General features: G+C 43.0%; 2 protein-coding genes across 4 annotated transcripts; one reads left to right on the forward strand and one right to left on the reverse strand.

Annotated features, from left to right (window-relative positions):
* Positions 328–2,897, forward strand: LOC110432555. Its single transcript, XM_021453254.1, has 6 exons — positions 328–669; positions 785–844; positions 938–995; positions 1,440–1,583; positions 2,207–2,374; positions 2,464–2,897. The coding sequence occupies exons 1-6, from the start codon at positions 611–613 to the stop codon at positions 2,563–2,565; spliced, it is 591 nt and encodes a 196-aa protein (XP_021308929.1). The 5' UTR covers positions 328–610; the 3' UTR covers positions 2,566–2,897.
* On the reverse strand, positions 7,117–14,853 carry LOC8073077 (dirigent protein 5). 3 transcript variants are annotated; one of them, XM_021452289.1, is made up of 2 exons: positions 13,993–14,853; positions 7,117–7,634 (listed from the first exon to the last, which is right to left on the reverse strand). In XM_021452289.1, exon 1 carries the CDS (start codon positions 14,635–14,637, stop codon positions 14,041–14,043), a length of 597 nt encoding a protein of 198 aa, XP_021307964.1. In that variant the 5' UTR covers positions 14,638–14,853; the 3' UTR covers positions 7,117–7,634; positions 13,993–14,040. The 3 variants fall into 3 exon arrangements, 1 of the variants encoding a protein (XP_021307964.1); XR_002449670.1 differs by lacking the exon at positions 7,117–7,634 and adding an exon at positions 11,943–12,077 and having other exon boundaries at positions 13,627–14,852; XR_002449671.1 differs by lacking the exon at positions 7,117–7,634 and adding an exon at positions 12,084–12,357 and having other exon boundaries at positions 13,627–14,852.

Here is a 16,577-nt window from a genome sequence, read left to right on the forward strand (position 1 = left end):
ACAAGGCGTAACACGCACGCTCCTAGAAAAACGAAAGATTGCAAGTGAGTCTGTAGAAGCTTCCGTGTTTGCCGAACACATAACCAAACCGTCTCCGCCGAAGGAATCGCTGGAAGAAGATGGTGATGACAGCAAACACACCTACTTTTTTTTATCATAAAAAACACACCTACTCACCTCTATGTTATGAGCATTTTGAAGAATTAAGTCGGCAGGGAACTATCTTAATGGGCCTTGATTGCACAGTATAATGGACAAAGGGAAAACCTAGGCAGCCCGAACCGATACCAAGAGTATGGCTGATGGCCCAACAGAAGGCCCAGTGTTCTGTCCGCTGTCCCCACGCTCCCGCACGGCACGCCGCACAGCAGAACACAGACGGCGCACGCGCGGTGGCGACATCGCCCGCTTCCTTCCAACTCCAGTTTTTCCCACCCAAACCCTAGAGGCTAGCGGCGGCGGGACTCCGGCGAGGGCGCGTGGCGGCGACAACGGCGTGCGCTGGGGCGGCGGCCATATCTGGCTGGGGCGGCTATTAGGTTTTACGCTGTTATTTTCTTTTTTGGCAGCCCTTGGTATTTTGAATACCAAATTCTGAGCCCGCCTGCCGATGAGCAAGAAGAGGAAGTCTCTGAATCCAGCCAACTCGTTGAAGGGCAGCAAAGGAGTGTAAGCGTGTTTCCCAATTGTCATTTTACTAGTCTCTCCGGTTACGATTTGTGATGCATGCAGCAGCTGCTTATTGTCCTATTGCTAATTCATTTACTGTTCTGTCCCTGAGCAGATTAGCGTCAGATTTCATCAGTGGGGACGATCTTGATGACCTATTGTCAAAGCTTGTTAGGTAGCACCTGCTATTCTCTAGCCTTTTGCTTTTCTGTGTTGCTTCATCCTCATGTTGACAATGGCTTAAAATGTATTCTTCATTCTTCGGTAGGACTGTGGAGATTGCTAAGGCTTCAAGGGGAAGCTTACCTGAAAAGATATGGATGAAGGTATCATTATTCTTTTGTTTCACCAGCCTTTTACCGTCATTGTTGGCAGTCTGTTCATGCCTTGTTTAGTTCCATGATGTAAAGTTTCGGGGTGTCACATAGGGTGTTCGGATACTAATAAAAAAACAAATCACAGATTCCGTCAGTAATCCGCGAGATGAATTTGTTATGCCTAATTAATCCGTCATTAGCACATGTGTTACCGTAGCACTTTATTATCAAATCATGTACTAATTAGGCTTAAAAGATTCATCTCGCAAAGTAGCGGAATCTATGCAATTAGTTATTTTTTTACTCTATATTTAGTATTCCATGCATGTGTCCAAACATTCAATGGGATAGAGTGTAAACTTTCGGGGGAGGAACTAAATAAGGCGGACCCCCCCCCCCCCCCCCCCTCCCCCTCTCTCTCTCCCACTTATTTTGACTGTTTTTCCCTTGCAGCAACAATTTGCTATCGGGGTCAATGATGTCACAAGGGTTCTCGAGCGAATGCCACATTCTGTTACTGCTTCTCATTCTACTCAAAGGTCTAGTGAAGCACCAACTGTCTCAGGCCGACGTCAAGCTCCTTTGGTGCCATTGCAGGTTAATTTTTGTTTCCTAGTTTGCTGCTGGTGTACCTCTATACTCTATAGTGCTATGTTAAAGTGGAATTTTATTTCCATTGTGTGGTATTAGGTGGAGGAATTAGCTGTCGCAGCATGTACTGGACTAACTGCAGTATATTGTGCTGCTTTGTTTTATCAAAGAAAAAAATCATCAAGTAAAATTTTCTTGAACTTTGGCCACTTCCAACCTACCGTCACACACTGTGATATAAAGCCTTAATAATCAATTCTTGCATCAAATATATGTTGCCTTCTCCAAAGTGCAAAGTCAAATAACAACAACAACAACAACAAAGCCTTTTAGTCTCAAGCAAGTTAGGGTAGGTTAGAGTTGAAACCCAACATGAGCCCCCCAAGTCACGAAAAGTGCAAAGTCAAATATACTGTTTTATTTTACCATATATATCTTATTCTCTATCAGCTCTGTATGCAACAATAAAATGGGCCAATTAAGGATACATGTTGATCATGTTCAATCAAGAGCAAAGAAAAAGGGCGATTTCAAGTGTCGCATACATCGATGACCACAGCTTTTGAGACGAACACTGCACTGAAACTGACAAATACTAGTACTTCTTATTAATAATGCAAATATTGCAGGCTGTCCTTGTAGCTGCTGACTGCAACCCCAAATGGTTAACAAAACACATACCAGCACTAGCATCTACAAGGCAGGTACCAGTGTTTTGCGTGAAGGACAACAAGGGAGGCTCACTAAGGTTAGGTCACGTGGTGAATGTCAGAACAGCACTTGCCATTGGAGTAAAGGTAATCTTGCTTTCTTTTCTCATGGATTCTGATAAACCCTCATCTGTCTAGAAAGTATTCCTAAAGATCTGTCTTCAACTGCGTGATAGGCCAAAGATAGCATAGTCAACAAGACTATCGATGAGGTCCTGAAGGATAGTAAGCTGGTTGCCAATGAAGTAACTCCAAGTCCAGTAACATGTTTGGACTAAAAAGCTTGTACTTCTGGGCGTGCAACATCCCAGGGTCATCTAATAGATGGGTTAAAATGGACATATAGCAAAGAAGTTTTAAGTATCTTAGCAAATTGTGGCAATATCAATCTAACCCTGACACTTGAATAGTGTACCTAGATACCCACTGTGATCTTGAACTTGCTTATTGGGTACATTTTTTTTCTTTAGGCTCTACAACAGTACATTTTTTTTCTTGTTTTGCTAGCGGTTGATTGTTGTGGCTTGGTGGCCACTAACATTATGTTGGCGATTGTGGTCTATTGTTGTTATATGTTTTCGTTTTTGTATTTGTATCTGTCTATTTATCCCTTTTTTGTTATACACTTCAACGTGCTGGCTTTTCTTTCAATTAAAGAAAAACATTGAAGGCTAAAGAATATCAGGAGCAGGAAACATTCTCAATCTGTCACTACATCGCGACACAGACCGTCAGAAAAAAAGATATGAAATATATGTAGTGAATATTCTAAAAGGTTAGCGTGTTGATTACATTCTATGAAGAAGACGTGGTATGGTTCATGACAAGCTATACTTCAAGTTCAATGTCTGAAAGAGTTCAAAGATGCTTAGTTACCTAACTTGGGTGATGTTTGGTTCACGGCCTTTTCTATGTACTGGCTCCGTTCACAAAAGAATATAATTCTCACATTTTGAGGAGTCAAATATTTTAAACTTTGACCAAAGTTATATAAAAAATATAAACATTCATGATACAAAATAAACATTATTAAATTAGTAAAAGAATATATTTTTATAATAAATTTATTTGGATTCACAAATGCTAATACTATTTTTATAAACTTGGTTAAACTTTAACTAGTTTAACTGACGTAACCCGTAACTGCATTCCTTTGTGGATGGTGGGAGTAATGGTTAACAGCTCCCTCCATTTTAAATTAAAAGTCATTCCAAGAATCTTAGAGAGTCAAAGCATTTTTAAATTTAATCAAAATTATAGAGAGAAATACTAAGATTTGTAATGTAAATAAGTATACTATGGAAATATAATTAAGGACGAATCTGATGATACTTAGTTTGTATCATAATAATTATTATTTTATTATATAAATTTGGTTAAACTTAAAATAGTTTGAGTCTCTAAGATTTTTAAAATGACTTATAATTTGGGATGAAAGGAGTATTATTTAATGTTTGTTTGTGCAAGCATAATCGACTCCGAAGGATCTGATGGGATCCGCCTGTTCAACCTGGCTGCTGCTCAGCTCCGGCCGTCAAATACACGCTATTGCTTTGTCCAACCAAACACAATCTCCAGCAGTACTACCTAAATTAGACTACCTAAATATTTATGTTTATTTGAGTAGCCAACCATTTTAATACTATCTAGATTTTGCTCTCAACTCCAGCAGTACTACCTAAAACTAGCTACTCATTTTTGTCTTAGCAGAGGATGACTTCTAGGTCCCACAATCAGAGCATTAATAGGAGAGAGAGGCGTGTGGGTGGGAGAGAAGATTTGGGTAGTGTCTTTGACCCAACAGGAATGGGTAGTGTCTTTGACCCAACAGGAATGGGTAGTGGAGAGGGGGATTTAGGTAGCCAACAAATCTGTTGGGTGGAATAGGTAGTCTGCTGGAGTGGATTTTTAGCTCTCTACTATTCAGATTGGGGATAGGTAGTCCATTTAGGTAGCCTGCTGGAGATGCTCTGAATGCCGCAATTTATTTCCATTCACGTTGTCATTACCAATTTGCCAACCAAACACTACTGACTACCCAGATGTTTAGCTTGCGATGTAACTCGACACGCTCAAAACTTGGGCTCGGGGTCAACTATCAACGCTCGCTTGCATATGATGCTGAACATGATATTAAGTTAAACATGATGTCATGAACAAGATACATCGACACCCAGATGTTTATCCCAACTTGAATGCATATGATATTAACATGGTGTGATGAACAAGATACATTATTGATGGATGAATAAGGCCTTATTTAGCACAGCTCTATTTTTAGTTTCAGCTTTATGAGCAGCTTTCTCGGTAAAGCTAAAGCTATTTTGGAGGCTTATTTGGCAAAACAGCTCTACACATGCAAATTTTCTTAAAACATGCTCTCATAGAGTCCTACACAGGGCTTGCAAAGTGTGAAAAGCTACTATTTTTAGTTTGATCCCACTTCTTTCTCATGTGAGAACGTGATTTAAAGAGGTTTATGGGTGAAACTATTTTTAAAATACCCGTTTAACAAAAAAAAATAACTCACAACAGTTCATGAAATTGTTAATAAAACTGTGCCAAACCATGCCTAAAGCTAGGAGGTATGCGGGAACCTGACAATTCAGCAGCTTGGAGTGAAACCAAAGACATGGGTCCTTAATAAACTATATAACATTATTAATAATTTTTAAATACAATTAAATATTAAATTACCATATTTATTACTCTCTCTATTTTAAATTATATGTCATTCTAACTTCTAAGAGAGTCAAAGCATCTCAACTTTGACCAAAATGAATATAAAAAAAATACAAAGATTTATGACATCAAATATGTAGCTTATAAAAATATACTTAATAAAGAACCTAATGATACTTATTTTATATCATAGATGTTACTATTTTTATTATATATATTTGGTCAAACTTGAGATAATTTGACTCTTTAAGAAAGTTGGAATGACTTATAATTAAGGATCGAGGGAGTATCGTAAAAATTTCCTTGCCAACTCAAAATAATTTGTCAACACTTGTAAATTCATTAGCTTATTTCAGCTTATTATTTCTATTGTATTGCTTCCTAGACGACCGTGTGAAATTGCCCTCTTAAAGCCTTGCGCTGATTGTACATGTTCATATCTGATGGGCAAAATTAGCCAGGAGACACCGTTAAAGCTTGCCTTTTGCCAAAACACATAGAAAAACACATCTTTAATTTGTTGTAAGACATTAAAAAACGCATACGCTATAAGACACATAACTTAATATTATATTGGAATTTATTGAACAACCACACGAAATGTCAGAAATACCCTTACCCTTTCATCCCTCTCTCACGAAGCCAAGACTCGACTCCAAGCACTCCCGTACGTGCGTTCGACTCCGTGTGAGCGTCCTCTAGGCGGCGGTCCTCCTCGGCTCCGCGAGTGCGTCCTCTAGCGGCGGTCCTCCTCGGCTCGACTCCAGGTAGCGGTCCTCCTCGACTCCGCGCGCGCATCCTCGACTCCAGGCAGCGGCGCGTGTGGACGGCGGCGACGTGCCTTCGGTGGCGGCCGCGACCTGCAGCAAGCCGAGGAGCGGCAGCTCCGGATCCCGCAGGTGCGATGGGGATGGAGCCTCCACCGTTCTTGAGCGAGATTTTTTTCTGAAGAGCACGCTAATCTTCATGGCTTCCTGATGGGTAAAAAATTTCTACCATTGTCTAGGGTTTGGTTAGTTGGTATTGTAGCTCTAAGTTCTTGAAGTGATAATGTTGCTTGGATATGCTATAATGTTGCTGAAATGTGCATGTTATAGTGATGACATATGATCTGCTATGTTGCTTCAACCTTGAATTGGAGGGCAAGGGTATTTCTGTCCATATATTATGTTTACTTACCTGTTTGATTGAGAATTAATATTATATGAGCTATAATGTCCAGCAACCAATGACCATATTTTTATAATGTGTTGTGGCAAAGCCATTCTTCTTTAGTGTCTAGTGGCAAAAGCCACCTTTTTGTCCCCTGGCAAATTTTGCCTGATGGTTTATGGACATGGATAGAGGATTCTCTGAAGCTAGATTGCCAAATGAGCAAAGTAATAATATGCCATCACATATCTATAAACAGTTAGAACTGTGAAGATCAATCCAATCTCTTCTAAAACTCAAAAGAGATGTGAAAGGGCATGTAGCCTCTTTCGGGTCCATGAATCAAAAAGAGTAGCCAGTACTCCTATAACCAAACGCCATCTTTTTTTAATCTTGTGAACTGATCGTAGATAGATTAATTGGTTAGGTTTCTTAATTGGTTTCGAATTCAGGTTTTTGACTTGGTATGAGTGCTAGCATTTTTCTAAATTTATACTGATCATAGATAGATTAATTGGTTAGGTTTCTTAATTGGTTCCGAACTCGGGTTTTTAACTTGGTATGGGTGCTAGCTTTTTTTCTAAATTTATAGAATTTAATAATGCTATACTTTTAGTGGTAGGTGATATCCCGTCGACAACTCTTATAGGAGTAGAATTTGTGTGCATGTATTTATATGAGTGAGTGTGTGGATGTCATATAGACATCTGTGTTGTACCATGTAATAAAAAAGACATCTCTTTTATGGAACGTATTTTTAATTTAATATGCATGTGATACACTTTGGATATGCACAAGTACACAACAACGACACCGGTGCATATACAGATCCAAATTTAATCCCACGCACATACAGTATCTAACAAACCAAACCAGGATAAAATATAAAACGATATATAGCGCTCAACAAGTGAGACATGCATATATATAGTGTACTTTTTTTCAAAAATAAAAATAAAAGGACAAAAAAGAATGCACTTATATATATTAGTCTATTGATAGAAATAATCTGTGCATAGGATCGACTAGTAGTAGATCTAGACGGGTACAATCTTTAACTGGTAAACAACAAGGTACATATTCTATACAAGATCTAAAATGGAAACAGTAAATACAATTAAATGAGTCGGGATTAATAGGATTAGACCGTCGAGAGAAGGAGCAGCAGGGGCGGCGGAAGACGATCCCGAGGCCATCACGTCGGTGGTGGAGTGGATCTTCGAGGACGTCGATGGTGGCGGTGATGCGGATGTCGAGGTGGCGCAGATCCGGCGTCGGTGAGTTTTCCCGTCGCTGGCTGCGCTCCCTGGATCTGTTAGGGTTTCTAGGGTTTGTGGATGTCGGTGGGGAGGAGTGGCAACTATTCAACTCGTGAACAGTGCCGCCGGCCCCCACCTCTTATTTATAGCGCAGTGCGACGGGGCCCACCAACCATATAGGGTTGGGCGCCCCCGATCAGGGCGCGAGACAAGGCCCAATAAGGCCGTTGGGCCATATTGGTGGGAGATCAAACCAACATTCTCCCCCTTGATCTCACTCTATTCTTTGTCTGTATTCTTTCTTTTCAAACTCTTTTACCTTATTTATTTCATCACAAATTAGTGCATAGAACTGCGTCATCATCACGGTCTATCGCCGATAGACTTGACAGCTACGAATACACTTCTCTGATCTGAAACAAATTCTGTTATTCTTTGGGCCTCTTTGTCCAGGAATCATAGGCTTTCCCTTAAACCCATGCCGGCTACGTGTTCTCTAAACACGCTGGGTGGTAAGCCTTTGGTAAGCGGATCCGCAAGCATCTTTTCAGTGCTTATATGCTCAAGCTTTATGACATGATCCCGGATCTTATCTTTCACAACATAGTACTTTATGTCAATGTGTTTGGCAGCACCACTTGACCTATTGTTGTGTGCATATTCTACTGCTGGATTATTATCGCAGTATAACTGTAGTGGTTTAGAGATGTTATCAACCACTCTCAAACCGGGTATGAACTTCTTTAACCAGTTCACCTGCCCCGACGCCTCAAAACATGCTACAAATTCGGCATACATTGTGGACGATGTAGTGACCGTCTGTAATTTACTTTTCCACGATATGGCTCCATTTGCGAGAGTAAATACATAGCCTGACGTGGACTTTCTGTTATCTCCCGCATAATCTGAATCTGAATATCCTACTATCTGTAGGGAATCTGATCTCTTGTATGTAAGCATGAGGCTCTTTGTTCCTTGCAAATAACGCAAGACCTTCTTTACTAATTTCCAGTGTTCCACACCTGGATTACTCTGAAATCTGCCAAGCAACCCGGTAACAAAAGCTAAGTCAGGGCGAGTACATACTTGAGCGTACTGTAAACTTCCAACAGCCGAAGCATATGGAACTGATCTCATCTGGTTGAGCTCATACTCATTCTTGGGACACTGAAAATCCCCATATCTGTCGCCCTTGACTATCGGTGCAGGTGATGCACTACATTTGTGCATATTGTATCTCTCTAGAACTTTTTCTATATATGCTTTCTGTGATAATCCCAATACCCCCTTCTTTCTATCTCGGTGAATCTCTATGCCCAAAACATATGATGCTTCACCAAGATCTTTCATGTCAAATTTCGAGGACAAGAATTTCTTTGTTTCCTGCAGTAGACCGACATCACTACTTGCGAGTAGGATATCATCCACATACAAGATTAGGAAGATGTACTTCCCATTCTTAAACTTTGCATAAACACAGTTGTCCTCTACATTCTGTTTAAACCCAAAACTTCTTATGGTCTCATCAAACTTCAAATACCACTGTCTTGAAGCTTGTTTTAATCCATAAATGGATTTCTTTAGGCGGCATCCCATTCGCTCTTTTCCTTCCACGACAAAACCTTTCGGTTGTGCCATGTAAACATTTTCCTCCAAATCCCCATGTAGGAAAGCCGTCTTAACATCCATCTGATGTAATTCTAAATCATAATGTGCTACTAGAGCCATTATGATCCTGAAGGAATCCTTACATGAGACTGGAGAGAATGTCTCATTGTAATCAATCCCTTCTCTTTGCGTAAAGCCTTTTGCCACAAGTCGCGCTTTAAATCTTTCTACATTCCCTTGGGAGTCATACTTGGTTTTGTAGACCCATTTACAGCCTACTGTTTTGGCTCCTTTAGGAATTTCTTCTAAATCCCAAACTCCATTGGAGTTCATGGATTTCATCTCTTCTATCATAGCTTCTAGCCACTTCTGTGAGTTGGCGCTTCTCATGGCCTCATCATATGAGGTGGGATCACCCTCCATATGAAATTCCTCTGTGTTAAAAACTTCATAGTCATCTGGGATAGCTGACCTTCTGATTCTTTGAGATCTTCTCGGTGCCTCCACAGTTGGCACTTGATCTGGTTGGGGCTGTTGTTGCTCCCCCTCGCCTGTGGCAACTGGTTCTTCTATGGGCTCCTGAAGGACAGGTTCCTCATTTTCATCTGTTGTTGCCACAGGAGAGTGAGCAATTGTTTCTGGCATCACAGTGTCGGGCACTGTTGGTGCGTTCACAATGGGTAATTCAAAAAATGGCTCTTGAATCATCGGAGTGGGTGCATACACCCGCTTCTCTTCAAGATCAATCTTTCGAGCTACCACGCTCCCCCTGATCAGCTCATCCTCTAGAAATACGGCGTGTCTCGTTTCGACAAACTTTGTATATCTGTCTGGACAGTAGAAACGATAACCCTTTGATTTTTCTGGGTAGCCAATGAAATGGCAACTGACTGTTTTGGGATCTAGCTTTCCAATGTTTGGGTTAAATACTTTAGCCTCAGCTGGGCTCCCCCACACACGCAAGTGGCTTAGCGAGGGAACTCTTCCTGTCCACAACTCATACGGTGTTTTAGGCACCGATTTACTGGAAACTCTGTTTAGAATGTGAATGGCGGTTTTTAATGCCTCCATCCACAAACTTAGTGGTAATGTAGAGTAACTAATCATACTTCGCACCATATCCATCAGGGTACGGTTGCGTCTTTCAGCTACTCCATTCTGCTGAGGCTCGCCCGGTGTAGAATACTGGGCTACTATGCCATGCTCCTGTAAGAACTTTGCAAAAGGTCCAGGAACTTGGCCATAAGGGGTGTGCCGACCATAGTACTCCCCTCCACGGTCGGATCTGACTATCTTAATCTTTAAGTTGTGCTGATTTTCAACTTCAGCCTTAAATATCTTGAACTTATCTAATGCCTCTGTTCTTTCTTTAATTGGATAAATATACCCAAATCGGGAGTAATCATCTGTGAATGTTATGAACGAGTCATAGCCATCCATACTTTTCACAGGAAACGGTCCACAGATGTCCGTGTGGATTATTTCTAAAATCCCAGTGCTTCTTTTGGCATTCTTTTTAATTTTCTTTGCAAATTTTCCTTTAATGCAGTCTATGCATTGATCTAATTCTGAGAACTCAAGTGGAGGAAGAATTTCATTCTTTACTAATATCTCTATTCTCCCCCTCGAAATGTGGCCTAAACGACAATGCCATAATTTCGACGATACATCTTGAGTTCGCTTTCTTTTTCTATTCTCACTCTGAGACAAGGACGTGTTTTCTGTAGCATCACATACGGAATTCACTGTTTCACGAAGCGATAATAAATAAAGATCTTGTTGTTGGAATGCAACACCAACACAGTCATTATTACAATAAATCTGGCACTTGCCATCACCAAAATGACAAGCAAAATTATCATCGTCCAAACGTGAAACACTAATCAAATTTCTCTGAAGCGAAGGAACATAAAGGACATCTCTAAGTAAAAGTGTGAAGCCACTAGCAAGCTCCAGGGAGACATCGCCAACAGCTTCAACATCTGCTCTGACTCCATTCGCCACTCTAATGTGTCTTTCTCTTCTTGTTGTCGTCCTTGTCGAGCTGAACCCCTGTAAAGAATTAGCAACATGAACAGTTGCACCTGAGTCAACCCACCAAGTGGATTTAGAATAACTTATATACAGGGATTCATTTACAAAGGTAATAATATTCTCACCACATGATCTGAGTTTCATCTGTAGCCAATCAGGGCATCTTTTCTTGTAGTGTCCTTCTTTCTTGCAGTAGAGACATTGGTTTTGGTTCACTACAAACTGGTTCTGTTGAGGGAGATGCTGCATGGTAGGCTGAGACTGGTTCTGGCCCTGGTGCTGGGTGGAAGGCTTGCCCTGTTGCTGCATAGGGCCCTTTCCCTTGTTCTTTGAAGGAGAATGGTAAATCTTTTTCTTGTTGTCCCTCAAATGGTTGATTGAACCACCATTTGAGGCTTTGATTCTCTCTTCTTCTTGAGCACACATAGCAATAGTCTTTTCTAAGTCCCATGTTTCTGGTTGCATGTTGTAGTTAACAACAAAGGTTTCAAATTCTTTTGGCAATGACGCAAAAACCAAATGAACAAGGAAAGCATCAGTGATGGTGAGATCCTTGAACTTTTTGATTTTAGATGCCAAGTGACTCATTCTAAGGATGTGCTCTCTAATACCAGTGCCACCACCAGTATATTTCTGTGAGATCAGTTCTTTGATCATTTCTGTTGCATACGTTTTTGTAGAGCCAGTAAACTGCCTCTTTATAGTATCTAGGTAATCTTTAACGCTGTCTACTACTGGAATGGAATCTGATATGTGAGACTCCATCGTGTTCTGTACAAGCGTTTTACATTTCTTGTTTGCTGATTCCCACTTTTTCTTTTCAAGGTCATAAGACATCTGGATGGGAGCAAACTCTCTTTCTCTTTTCTGCCATGCATCATCTGTCTCATCTGTTGCCCGCACAGGTGGCACGGGCTGGACGGGACGCTCTGTGTCAAGGACCCAGTCCACCTCAGCAAAGGTGAAGGCCATGTCGATCTTTTTCCTCCACTCAACGTAGTTGTCCCCTTTGAGTAGTGGAATGGTGTTGATGAACGTCATCAACGAGTAAGCTCCTGAAACACAAACCTCTGGGTGAGAACATAAATAATCACAATTGTATGCCTTAGTATCAACGTTGGTCAAAATTAAAACATACAACTGTTTATGCAATAAAACTATATCACCGTTGGGCAGAAATAGAATTAATGCATAATAATCTTTTAATCACATCATAATACTGCCATTAATCAACGTTGGTCAGAATAATAACAATATTATAATAATCTGGAAAACATATCTATGTTCAAAGATTAAATTCTCCCGTTGGTTCGAATTTAATAGTGAAAGAAATATCTGTAAATACGCAGCGGAAACTTTAATAATTTCTTTATCTATTTTCCAAAAACATCTGAATACTTACTGTTCTCTGAATAAAATTATCGTTGGACAAAATTTATACAGAGAAAAGCAATGAAAACTGTGCAAAATTTAATTAAATATGCATAAAACTGCTTCTGGAAAAAGAAAAAGGAAAACTGTGCGTTTACTTTGTAAATGGCCATTTCGGCCTGGGGTCAGTCGCGGCCGACGCGGCCCAGCAGCGGCTGGCGAGCGCGCGGCCCGGCTCTGTGCGTGGTCACCGCCCAGCGAGCCCAGCAGCGCCTTTTTTTTTTTGTTTCTGTGTTTCGGCCCAGTGGCCAAAATCGGCCCACTACCGAGCCGCGCGCAGCGCTCCCCCGCGCCCAGGCCGCAACCTGGGCCTGGGCCGGAAAAGTCGTCCCCCGCCTGGGCCGATTCTGGCCCGATTCGGTGGGATTCAATCTGGACGGTTCGTCTATATCCAACGGCTGAGAGCGAAAATCGGTGCTATAAAAGGCTCCAAGCCGTCGGCCACCCCAAAACCCTAGTCATTTCTGTTCTTCCCCTTCTCTGTTCTTTCTCCAGAGCGGCGGCTCCGCCCGGGGCAACAGCCGACGCGGCGGCGGCCATGGAGGCCACGGCGCCTGTGGTGGTCCGGCTGCTCCCCTCGCTTCTTTCTCTGTTTCTCCTCTGGAGCGGCTGCTCGGGTCTCGGCGGTGGCCATGGAAGCCACGGCGCCGGTGGACCGCCAGCGGAGCAAGTCCGGCCGGCTTCCCTCCTTTTACTTTTTTTTTTTTGTTTTCCCTCTGTATCTTTCTCCCCATCTTCTATTCTGCACTGGAGCAGTAAGGCGGCCGGCCGTGCTGGCCGTAGATGGAGGAACAGCACCGTCACGGGCCCCTTCGCCGGCGTGCACGCTCCCCTCTGGGTGAACGTGCCGCCGTCGAATGGCCTCGTGTCGGCGCTCATCGACGGAAGGAAGCAGGGAAACATTCTAGGGTTAGGGTTCTATGTTTTTGATCTCGATCTAGTGTTCTGGATTCGAAAACTTTTGTTTTCTTTCTTCTGTTCCCGAGATCTAGATCTACTGACTAGATAGGCTCTGATACCATTGATAGAAATAATCTGTGCATAGGATCGACTAGTAGTAGATCTAGACGGGTACAATCTTTAACTGGTAAACAACAAGGTACATATTCTATACAAGATCTAAAATGGAAACAGTAAATACAATTAAATGAGTCGGGATTAATAGGATTAGACCGTCGAGAGAAGGAGCAGCAGGGGCGGCGGAAGACGATCCCGAGGCCATCACGTCGGTGGTGGAGTGGATCTTCGAGGACGTCGATGGTGGCGGTGATGCGGATGTCGAGGTGGCGCAGATCCGGCGTCGGTGAGTTTTCCCGTCGCTGGCTGCGCTCCCTGGATCTGTTAGGGTTTCTAGGGTTTGTGGATGTCGGTGGGGAGGAGTGGCAACTATTCAACTCGTGAACAGTGCCGCCGGCCCCCACCTCTTATTTATAGCGCAGTGCGACGGGGCCCACCAACCATATAGGGTTGGGCGCCCCCGATCAGGGCGCGAGACAAGGCCCAATAAGGCCGTTGGGCCATATTGGTGGGAGATCAAACCAACATCTATATCTTGCCACGTTTGAAGCAGCGCGTGACTAGACTTTATTAGACGTAGCACTCGTAGAGCTTGATATCCATCTGCAGCCTGAAGTAGTTGAGGCCCTCAAAGGCGTCGGTTCGAAGGGTGGCGACGCCGCGCGCCATGAAGAAGTCGCCGGTGCCGCCAACGACGGAGATGTCCCGTGTCTTGTCGGCGATGATGTCGGCGCCCATGAGGTTGAGCGTGCCCCTGTGCGCCGTGGAGTTGAACACGAGCGAGAAGGCGAACCATGCGCTCAGCGACTCCTTCTTGTCGTAGAAGTAGAAGCCCTCGGCGCGCGCCACCGGCTCCGACGCCAGCGCGCGCCCCGCCGTCACCACGTCGTTGAACACCACCACCTCACCGAAGAAGGTGTCGTTGACGGACACCGACCTGCTCAGCAGCGTCGGCTGCGCCGCCACCGCCGACGTCGCGTTCGCCGTGTTGGTGCCGTCGTAGAGGATGTCGTGGCAGTAGACCGTCATCTTGTGGCACGGCTCGCCGTCGGAGCTCGAGACGAGCTTCTTGCGGCCATGGGCGACGCCGACGATGCCGGTGGTCAGCAAGATGACGACGATACTGATCAAGCTGAGCTTGTAAGATAATGGCGTGAGGCCCTGCATTATTACTGTTAATATAATCGTCGGTGCAACTCCGTCTAAATGTAGATATAAAAATGTCAGTGCTGTATAGGGACTAGGGAGAGATCACTTAGAGAAGCTTAAGCAGCTAGCTAGTTACTGGAGCAGCTAGAGCTAGCTCTCTTGTTTGTATTGTGTGTGACCTTGAGCCGTGCATTGCGTATTTATAGAGCTGTTGTATATATACGAAGTGATATACAATCGAGGGCATTTGTTTATAATATAATCCCCTGGACTTCATTGGCTTGGAGCACGATGCTCTTTAGCCGCGCTTAGTTCATCAGGGTCTGTGCTTTGGTGTTTATCGTGGTACTCGTTCCTTATTACACTCGCTAAGTAGGTTTTTTTTAATCACAACCATGTGAGCTGGGGGCGTTTGGCTTGGTAATCACGGATTACTGTTTAAACTTTGTATTGTTAAACTCTACTTCTACTTAATGAAATAAGAACCATATGCTTGGTCACGGGCGCGAAAAAATATACTCGATCTCATATTCATCTCATTCTACATGCGTGAAGATAGACTGAGGTGTAATAAGTCGTTAGTTTATAAGTTTTTATCTTAATTTAGAATCCACCTTAACACATATAAATTGAGGTATAGATCCGAGAGCATTTAAACAAGCCCCAAGTTCAAATTGTTGCGGAACTGGTTTGAATGATGTTTCGAGTAAAAAGGGACGAAAGCGATCAGAATACACAGGCATATATGCATGGTTGGTACGCCCGGCATAGTTGAAAGTTATAGGTAAGTTATATATAGATGGTTGGTACCATCTCAATGACTCAACGTGACGAACGTGTGACTTTATTATCATTATAGGTAAGTTACATCACATATAATGAAAATGACCATTCAAATTATTTGTTGCGCTTATCGTTGTCAATAAGTAGGTGTGCGAAAGTGTCAAATAGGAAAGTATATGTGCACACGCAACATGACATTGTGATAGATAGGTAAAGAATCTAGCTAGTACAGTATATCCCAATCTCATTGTTGTGTACTACAGTATTTGTGTATTTCCTGTATTCTTGAAAGCTTCAACAAAATTTGACCAACTTTATAAAAAAGAATATCAATATCTATGACATAAAATAAGTACCTTATAAAAATTATATTCTTAATAAATCTGACGGTATTAATTTGGTAATATAAATCTGAGCGGTTTTTTTCCTAAAAAATCAGTTAAGGTTTTAAAATTTTAACTTAGAATAGCTTTAGAAGTTGAAGCTTTAAGAGATAAAGGGAGTATATGGAAAGAAATAGGAAATAGAAAAAGAAAAAGAAGAAAAGAAAAAACCAACCTACGTGGAAGTGGAACGTGTGCGAAGGAACTGGTGTGTGGGCGTACCGAGACTCGTCGCGCTCTTGGGTCGCCGCTCGCTCCGCGTGGGCTGCGCTGTTGTGGACTGCCATTGCGTCCGTGAGCGTGTTCTTTTGGGCCACATTGGGCCTCTGCGGACCGAGTAGTGGACCAGGCCGTGAGACTTTAGACCTCACGCTAGGCGGCGAGAGCGTGCGGCCCATCATCCTGAAGCCCATTTCCTCAAGCGTGCGGCTCGTGTCGTGTCGTGTCATGTCATGTCGTGCGCGGGCCGGGGGGCATGGCATGGTCAGTCAGGCGCGCCGCGAGAGCGTGCTTCACGCGTGCCGTTACGTACGTTGGTCTCTGCATCGATCACGATCAGGCAGGCCTCTCGTGGCCATGGGCCCTGTGGCGGCCCTATAGTACGGACGACCACAGACACAGAGCTCAGAGCTGCCGCGTGCACCGTTCGTTCAGCAAGCTACCCTGAAAATACCCGCCCGATTTTTTTTTAAAAAAAAACGTGGGGCGTGCGCCCTTATCCGCACGTGGCGGGTGCAGCAAGGCACACGCCGGGCGAGGAAGGCCTTGTTTAGTTCAACCAAAAAAACAAAA

The sequence above is a fragment of the Sorghum bicolor genome, chromosome 2, assembly GCF_000003195.3.
Source record: "Sorghum bicolor cultivar BTx623 chromosome 2, Sorghum_bicolor_NCBIv3, whole genome shotgun sequence".
Taxonomy (NCBI): Eukaryota; Viridiplantae; Streptophyta; class Magnoliopsida; order Poales; family Poaceae; genus Sorghum; species Sorghum bicolor.